The following is an 8,328-nucleotide window of genomic DNA, read 5'->3' as shown; positions in this document are numbered from 1 at the left end:
GTTTCCGTGTCTAGGAGGAGAGCAGCAGTGTGATTTCTGAGAAGACTCTAATCCGTCAAAATGCAGGTTGGTTCGTCTTTACGACACTTTTTAACACTTTGGGGAATGGAAACATTTATTTAATTAGTTGTCGACGCCGTTTGTCGATTAATATTTAGTGAAACCTAGATAGCATTGTAGCTGGGCGTATCTACAGCTGTCCTGTTAGCTTTAGCATGTACCTCAACCCCCCACCCGAAATGACCCGAACCTGTCCAGCAGAAACACACCATAAAACAGGTTGACATGAAGTGAGATAATGCTGAAGCTGAGATTATCTCTGATTCTTCGATTAATTGCTTTACATACATTTATCTGATAATGGTAGAAATGTTGTTAAGGTTAAATAAATTATTTCGAGTTATTGAGTTATTAAAAAACTGAAATGGAGGCAGAGCATAAAGAAACCGAGAGTAACATCACATGTGTTTATTCTTTGTTTTCTCTCCAGGACCCAAATGAAGACACCGAGTGGAACGATATCTTGAGGAAGAAAGGCATTCTTCCTCCCAAAGAGATAGTTAAAGATGATGAAGAGGAGGAGTTGGCGGCCCTCCAACAGCAGTCTGTCGGTAAGAGAGACCGTTTGGTGAACTGTATATCAGTTTTTCCTTGTCCCTTAATGGTGGAAATGCATGTTTCCACCTCAGAGAACATGGATTAAAGTGTAACCCTTATCCATTAACCCTGGAGGTCTAGGTTTATTTGCTTATAAAGAAATTAAACCACAAAGTCTTTCATGATGGCTAATTTGACTCCAATCAGTCACTGTTTGCGATACTGTTTAGATTATGAACATGTTAAACCCTCTGCCTGTTGTTTCTCTGAACAGTTAAAGCATATGAGACCATGACACTGGAAGAACTGGATGAGAATGAAGACGAGTTTGGTGACGACGATGAGGCTGCCATGGAGATGTACAGGTGAGTGAAGGTGATCCAGGTAGGGGATTGATGTACTGAGCAACACCCAGACCTGAGCATCATCCTGTTTTGTGGAGAAAGCCAAGCCAACCAGTCAGCATGTTGATTGTCCAGATGGATTAACAACCTTTAGCTCCAGTAGAGGGAGCTCATGGACACTGGGGTCTGATATATTTGTCTAATAATTTCAGTATATTTGTAAAATTTCATTTATTTTTTGTTTATGACAACATCGTTTCCTTTGGCGAAGGATGAACCTTCGCCGTACCTCAATGTTTACACGGTTTGAGGAAATGTCCCAATATTTTAAAGAGAGAAAGAGAGAGAGATGTCACCTTTGCAAGACATAACGATTCCTTTGATCTTTGACCAGTGACACTGCAGGATTGAAGTTGTTTGTTTTACGACTCAGCATCAAAGGATTCATGGTCCATGCAAGTCGGCGATACAGAATCTCGTGTTTCGATGGCGTGTAATCAAACTTTGAAGCCACGCCACGCTCACACCGTGTGACGAAAAATCGATCTTTGAGTTAGTTTGTATCTCCATCTTGTTGATTTGACACTCATCTCAATTTGAAGTTGGAAAAAAATGTGGAATTTGGCTACAATGGCCACTAAATGCAAAATAGCAGGCTTCCTGTTGCGTTTTTCAGATTGCACCTATGACTTTTTTGGTTTGCCTGGTCATGATACACATGTGTATCGATTTTTGTGAAGATCGGTCAATGTAAACACGTTTCGGGCGGGGGGGGCACCGTTGAGCCATTTTTCCCACGCCCATTGAAAATTCCAGAGTACGTACATTTTCACCACTTTCGAATTTTCTGAAAATTTTGGTAAGAATTTGAGCATGTTAAAGCCCTCAAAAAGCCAATTAATTTGCCTGAAATTTTTTTTACAATTTCAATAGGGCCTCACTGTCTGTCAGTGCCTGTCAGTGCTCGGGCCCTAATAATGGCCTCATCCTCCCAAATATTAAGCTATTATTTTCAAATATGAATCTCTAACTCATCGTAGACTGAGGTCATGTCACTAACTGGTGTTGCATATCTTTGCAGACAGAAGCGTCTTTCTGAGTGGAAGGCGTCTCAGTTGAAGAATGTGTTCAAGGATGTGTTTGAAATCTCAGCACAAGACTACGTCAAGGAGGTGAATCAGGCCGGAGAAGGCATCTGGGTGGTGCTGCACCTCTACAAACAGGGGTGAGTCATCCAACCGCATCGGGCACTTGAACAAAGATGAGACAAAAACTGTCACAGGCTTATTGAAATAAAGCAGAAAGTCTGTGATTTTAATGATCTTTACCATTTTTAGGTAATATCATTTCTTAATATGTAATAGTGATCTTGTCTGGTTTGAAAATATTTATTTCGGTCTTCTGGCCTACTATAAAACCCTGTTACATTTATATCAGGACGTATATTGAGTTGTTTTTTTTTAATCAACATTTTTCATTAACATATCTGTCCACTCTTTCCTCGCCGCTCATGTTATTGGCCAGCATCCCTCTGTGTTCGCTCATCAACCAGCACCTGAGCGTCTTGGCCAGGAAGTTCCAGCAGACCAAGTTCATCAAGTCAATCTCCACCACCTGCATCCCCAACTACCCCGATCGCAACCTGCCCACCATCTTTGTCTATTATGAGGGGGAGATGAAGGCCCAGTTCATCGGCCCCCTGGTCTTCGGGGGCATGAACCTCAAAGTTGACGGTGGGTGTAAAGTTGCTTACTGAAAAACTGCATCGTTGAACAGCTGATGATCAATTTTTTCTTGTTTTCCTCAATTTTTTTTGTATATTTCATCATGTTTTAGGAATTAATTATTTGTGATTTGTCTTGTTACTCTCTCAGAGCTGGAGTGGAGGTTATCAGAATCCGGGGCGGTGAAGACGGACCTGGAGGAAAACCCGAAGAAGCAAATAGAAGACAAGCTAATGTCGTCAATCAGATGTTCGCTCCCCACACGAAAGGACAGTGACTCTGAGGAGGAGGACGATTAGAAGAAAACATGTTACTCCAAAATAGAAACACCATGCGGCTGTTATGTTGGGAAACACTCAGAGGACCTTGAAACATTTGATGATAATATGGGCATCGATGGCATCTCCTTTATAAGCAAGCTCATTTCATGTTTTGACCATGTAGGTGGCGCTGTTGTGCTGGGATCAATCCTGCTCAAAGGAACTTGGTGGCACAGAATCAAACCTACAGTACGACCTCGTTGTTGAACCTTCCTGTACATGTTAGCAGAAAAAAAACGTCACAACAATCACTCATTTTGTAACTTTAATAACGTCCGGCTGCATGCACTGAATCTCTACAAAATAATCAAAGACAAATTTTAACTTTTTTATTATGTTGCATGTTAATCTTGTCACAAAATGTACATGTACATTTAAAATATGTAAAATTAAATGTGAGTTCACCGCTTTGCCACAATATCAGTATAAGTGCTATTTTTTTGGAATCTGTCATTGACCTAAAAAGATCTTGCCTAAGACCTTCTTTTAAATGATTTGTTTCAAGATTAAAATACATATTTCATGACAAATATTGTGCTTGGAAACATTTCACGTTGACATTTGGAAGCAGGAAGACATGTGGCAGCCACTCTGTTATTTTTTTCCATCTATACAATAATTTATTTTCTGGTCACAAAAAGCCATGTGCCCGTCAGCCACGTTGGAGATGTGTTGTCCCATCAGCTGTTTTTTGATTGTGGCGTCCGGAGGAGAAGTTGCCCGCTGCTGCTCTTCTTCTTCTGTCAGATCTGATTTTCCTTGTTTGTTCTTCAGACTGGTCTTTTACAACAGCCCCTCTGGCAGCACTCAAATCTTCTTTTTCATTAGAGACACAGAGGAAGAGAAACGTCAGTGTCAGCAGCAAATCGAACCTGATCAGTGATTCATGCCGTCTCATCTCAATCACTGTTTCACGGCTTCTAGTCATGCGCTGTTTTCCTGTGTGCATCCTCTTCCTACAGCATTTTCACATGTCCCTGTGCTGAAGTCATAGCCCTGTTTCATCTTCTTTAAAAGTTCACATTGTACCTCTTCACTTTTCTCAAAGTGTACAGCTCACTGTTAAAGATGTGGATATGTATCTTAAGTTTTCTCACCAAAAGTAGAACCTTTCTCCTCTGGGAAAGCTTTGGCGAAAGTCGCATCAGAGGGTGAACTGAGTGAGACTGGAGGAGGAAAGAGAAGAGTTACTGTTTGTTTGTAAAAAAAAAAAAAAAGTTTCTCAAAGTTAGGTCATTTTATTTCACCAAAAAAAGATAATTAAATTCTTATTCACACCTGTTAGTGTGTTTGGATTATATAGAAAGTCATGCATAGATTTTTATGAAAGAAGGAATTGATCAAATCTTTTCACGGACACAGACAACGGGCCAGATCTTGCTTTTCTTTTTTTTATCACATAGTGAGATTGAGATTTTCCAGGGAATCATTGGATGGATTTTGATGAAACAAGTCTGGCACAAAAGGTTCACAGTCAGCTAAGCAGGTGTTATCCTTCAAATGTGTAATCCATCTGTGAATGTTGAGGAGCATCAGTCACCTGAGCGCTCGGAGTAAGACGTCGGCATTCATATCTAATTGTCACCATTTGCTCGATATGCTTGATCTTATACTTAAATATGCGATGAATCAAAAATACGAGAGTGGTTTGTTTTTTCCGCTCACCTCGTGCTGTACAGCTCCTACAGAGTCAAGTGCTTTGGAGTAATGAAACAGAAACTGGTGGGAAAAACAGAGGAAATCCCAAAGTCAGTGAACTGTTGCTGAACAAATCTCGCAAATTAGAAATACAGTTAAATAGATGACAAACAATAAGGAAAACTTACTCTTTTGAAAACATTCTGAACTTGTTCCTGTGGGGAAAAACATTTCTAGTTGATAATAGAAGGAACATGGAAAAACACCACAGACACCATGAGTGTGTAACCAGTCTACCGTACATCCCTGTACTGTACCACTCCATAGTAAATATGGAATCTACATGTGTATTATATATATATGTAATTTATACAAAAAAAACTGCCACATAACATTTTTTATCATCCTATAACTGTCTTAATGAGGAACTTCATTGCTGTGGGAAAGCTGACCACAAGCAACTGCATGCACCAACTACATGTGTCATATTTACAGTAATTGTATTAATATTGGTGAAACTGAAATATTAAAACACTATTAGTATGATGAACCTTAAAGGTGATTTCCTAGTGTGTTTTTACTCACCTCATCCTGGTCTCTCCACAAGACGTCATTCAGATCACCAGCCTGGATGCCACGCACCTACAGACACCAACACAATTAATGATGACCCAACAACAGCAGCACTGTTTCACAGATTCAACAGTGACCAATACACTTTCCAGGGGGGGGGGGGGAGACGATGTCTTATGTTCACTAATTAAGAGTTCAAATGAAATTGGGTTTATTAAACATTCCAAACAATCCCAAATACATTTCTCCGATACAGCTGTTGGTGCACTGAGCATTTGGACTGAATGTATTTGCAGTTGTATATGCTTTCAGCACACAGTGCGTACATCATCACTACATCTCTACAATCACTCCCATTAAATATTATTATTATTATCACTAAAATCCACTTTGTGTCAATTTGTTTTTCATTTCCTTTGCCTTACTACCCTTTCATTGAGTGGGGGGTTGCCTGTATACGCACAACCTCACCCTCTTTCAATTATGATGACAAGTGCGAAATAGACTTTGAATTCTCCCGACTGCCCCTTAACTTCCTCTGTAACGTAATAATATTCTTCCCTTTACTGACAACCTTAAAAACTATTTATCACAAACATCAGACCTGGAAATGGGAAGAAAGAAGAGAGACATACATTGAACATGTAATAGGAATGGTGTCGATAATTCATTACCTTTCTGAACTCTATGTCGTCTTCCCACTGATCGTAAGGGCTGGCATCTGGACAAAGAGCATGTGAGAGGCCTTGAGAATATTTTCAACAATACTGGGAAGATTTTTTATGGCAATGCAGAATCTCAATTGTTTTTCACAAAAAAAGTAATTGCATCTACAATCATCAGGAATTGTAAAAAATTTGCCATAATAATGTGTTTGTGGTCCACAACAGTGACATCATAGGGATTGTTCTATATGAATCTATGGACCAGACCAGCACTGAGTCTGCTTCTCAATCAGAGATGAGAAAATACAATTACCATAAAGAGGCTTCTGCAAAAGTGTTGGTAATAGAAGTCTTAATTCAAATTCAATCATATTTACAGGATCTGGTGTCATTAGACATCATGGCAAGTAACTAAATACAGTTACTCGCTTACTTCCTTTAAGATACAGTAGTGTGCATTACTTGAGTATGTAGTTTTATATATTTTATACGTCCTCTTTAGTTCCACTTCATATTGTGGAGAATATTGTAGTTTTTGCACCAGTTACAGTTACAGGTATTTTTGTAAACAGAGATTTTATACACAACGTAAATGATCCCCTGAAAAAAATACAATACATCATGAATAACTTAATATAGGTGTATAAAGAAAACGAAACATAATTAATACTTTCAATACTGTGCTACCTTTTCTAACCAATAGTTGTTTTATTCCAGTGCCAGCTTAAATTAACCACTTTATCACCATAATCTTATTTATGGTATTCCATCTCCGATAATCACTATAATAAATTAGAACTGTTAGAACTGAATTATGTTTTTCTATAATGAGCTGTAACTTTGCATCATTTGACCATCTCAGGATTTTAAGTTAAAATACAAACAAGAAAGAAGACCCACTTTAGAGATCCATTTACAAATTCTGACCACACACTTTGTAAAGACTTATACATGCAGTTGAACCCTTGGACGTTAAAAGCACGTTTTGTATTATTATGATCACTCACCTGTGGAGCTGCAACATCCAAGAAACCAGAATAAGCATAAAATAAAAAGTTTTCGCACTGTTGGCAGCGTCATGACTCCGCGTACTCGCTTCTCTTCCTCTGGATCTGTGCGCTTTGGTATTGGAGATGCTGTGTCTCTTGGTGCGCACTGGTCCGCTCGGTTCGGTTCTGCTCGTCTCCGCCTGATCCCTGTGGTGTGTGTGTGTGAGGTCTGAACACCTCTGCCCTCTGCTCTGTTTAAAAAGCCCACAACTTTGAGCGCCGAAAAGCATCCTCTCTTACGCAGGGGTGACCAATCACACCAACTCCAACGCACCATCCACCCCCGAGTCAGGGACACACACACACACACACACACAGACACACACGCACACACACACTCCGTACTGGGAATACATGGGTTGAGTGCTGACGTCAGGTTTTTATAATTGATGATATGACTGGAACGTGAGCTTTACAGGGAAATGGATGATTACCCTGACGATACATTGAATATCGTAAGTAGTATTAAATTAGTAATGCTCACCTCATGTGTGGTTTAGGTGATGTGAAGGTGATTTGACGTTTAATTTTTTTATTAAACGATGACGTTAAGGGATTTTTGTAAAAAAAAAAAAAAAGGGGGACTGTATTAAATCCTTTTTTATGTGATTCTGGTACATTTGACAGTGTACTGATCCTTCACGTGGGCTGGACACTAAATTACGACCATTAATTTCCTCACACCACTGTCTTAGAATACTATGAAAAACAAAACTAGAATGGCAACTCTTCAGTCATCTAAATATGTCTTTTTTTCAATCGATATCTCTCAGTTATTATCTGAGAAATCAAAGAAAACCAGAACAATGTCGAGACCTTTACAGATTTCAGCTCCGAGCACCACTGATGTGTTAGAATCAAATTGTTGAAATTATTTCTTAATCTAAATAGCATTGTTTCAAGTTTGAAAGTAGATTTTCTTGCTAAACTGGAGGCCAGACGTCATTTCTCATTATAATCTGTCAACTTTTTTTCTCATACACAGAAATAACCTGTGAACACGGTATTCTGACACAGTTTGACGTTTATTCTCCTGTAAGTCCCCCTGTCTGCAGGTATACAGGAAACCAGAGCATCCATATGTGAGGAGGTCAAGGTGAGTCATCTGAGGCCGCTCAGCAACATGATGCTTTTAGCATCTCAGTTTGACTCTCGTCTCGGGTCTGGTGCGGCTCAGTGGAATCTTCAGCACCCTCAGTTATTTCTGGCAGAGAGTCTGGGAAGACTTCCCTGGAGTCCTGGAACGCAGCCTCCTCCACAGAGGGTCTGTCAGTCAGGCTCATCCTCAAAGTGCTTCTGTAGCTGCTACATACATCATATGAGCACTCAAGACCAGCAGTTCAGTTTCTGCTAAAAAAAATGTCTCCACAGCTTGAGTCATCCTGTGGTTTAACCAAGCTTCTGGTAAAACCGATTTA

The 8,328-nt window shown here is 39.6% G+C and overlaps 2 protein-coding genes across 2 annotated transcripts; one reads left to right on the top strand and one right to left on the bottom strand.

The window, feature by feature from the left end:
- pdcl3 (phosducin-like 3) lies at positions 1–3,403 on the top strand. Its single transcript, XM_061088236.1, has 6 exons — positions 1–66; positions 491–611; positions 872–962; positions 2,023–2,166; positions 2,466–2,674; positions 2,816–3,403. Exons 1-6 carry the CDS (start codon positions 61–63, stop codon positions 2,962–2,964), a joined length of 720 nt encoding a protein of 239 aa, XP_060944219.1. The 5' UTR covers positions 1–60; the 3' UTR covers positions 2,965–3,403.
- A 592-nt stretch (positions 3,404–3,995) lies between these two features.
- Positions 3,996–6,941, bottom strand: nms (neuromedin S). The gene is made up of 6 exons (XM_061089099.1): positions 6,869–6,941; positions 5,871–5,917; positions 5,209–5,265; positions 4,812–4,838; positions 4,651–4,704; positions 3,996–4,151 (listed from the first exon to the last, which is right to left on the bottom strand). The coding sequence occupies exons 1-6, from the start codon at positions 6,939–6,941 to the stop codon at positions 3,996–3,998; spliced, it is 414 nt and encodes a 137-aa protein (XP_060945082.1).
- Positions 6,942–8,328: the final 1,387 nt, after the last annotated feature.

The sequence above is a fragment of the Limanda limanda genome, chromosome 16 (assembly GCF_963576545.1).
Source record: "Limanda limanda chromosome 16, fLimLim1.1, whole genome shotgun sequence".
Taxonomy (NCBI): domain Eukaryota; kingdom Metazoa; phylum Chordata; class Actinopteri; order Pleuronectiformes; family Pleuronectidae; genus Limanda; species Limanda limanda.
Note: the sequence above shows the minus strand (reverse complement) of the source record. Positions and strands in the feature narration are given on the sequence as shown.

What these genes read in the sequence shown, in the direction of transcription:
- pdcl3 (XM_061088236.1), top strand. An exon ending in CCTCCAACAGCAGTCTGTCG is followed by an intron (nt 612 to 871) that starts GTAAGAGAGACC and finishes TTCTCTGAACAG; the next exon opens with TTAAAGCATATGAGACCATG. An exon ending in GCTGCCATGGAGATGTACAG is followed by an intron (nt 963 to 2,022) that starts GTGAGTGAAGGT and finishes ATATCTTTGCAG; the next exon opens with ACAGAAGCGTCTTTCTGAGT.
- nms (XM_061089099.1), bottom strand. Translation starts at nt 6,941, where the DNA reads ATGACGCTGCCAACAGTGCGAAAACTTTTTATTTTATGCTTATTCTGG. An exon ending in TGGATGTTGCAGCTCCACAG is followed by an intron (nt 5,918 to 6,868) that starts GTGAGTGATCAT and finishes CTCTTTGTCCAG; the next exon opens with ATGCCAGCCCTTACGATCAG. An exon ending in TTCAGAATGTTTTCAAAAGA is followed by an intron (nt 4,705 to 4,811) that starts GTAAGTTTTCCT and finishes TTTTCCCACCAG; the next exon opens with TTTCTGTTTCATTACTCCAA.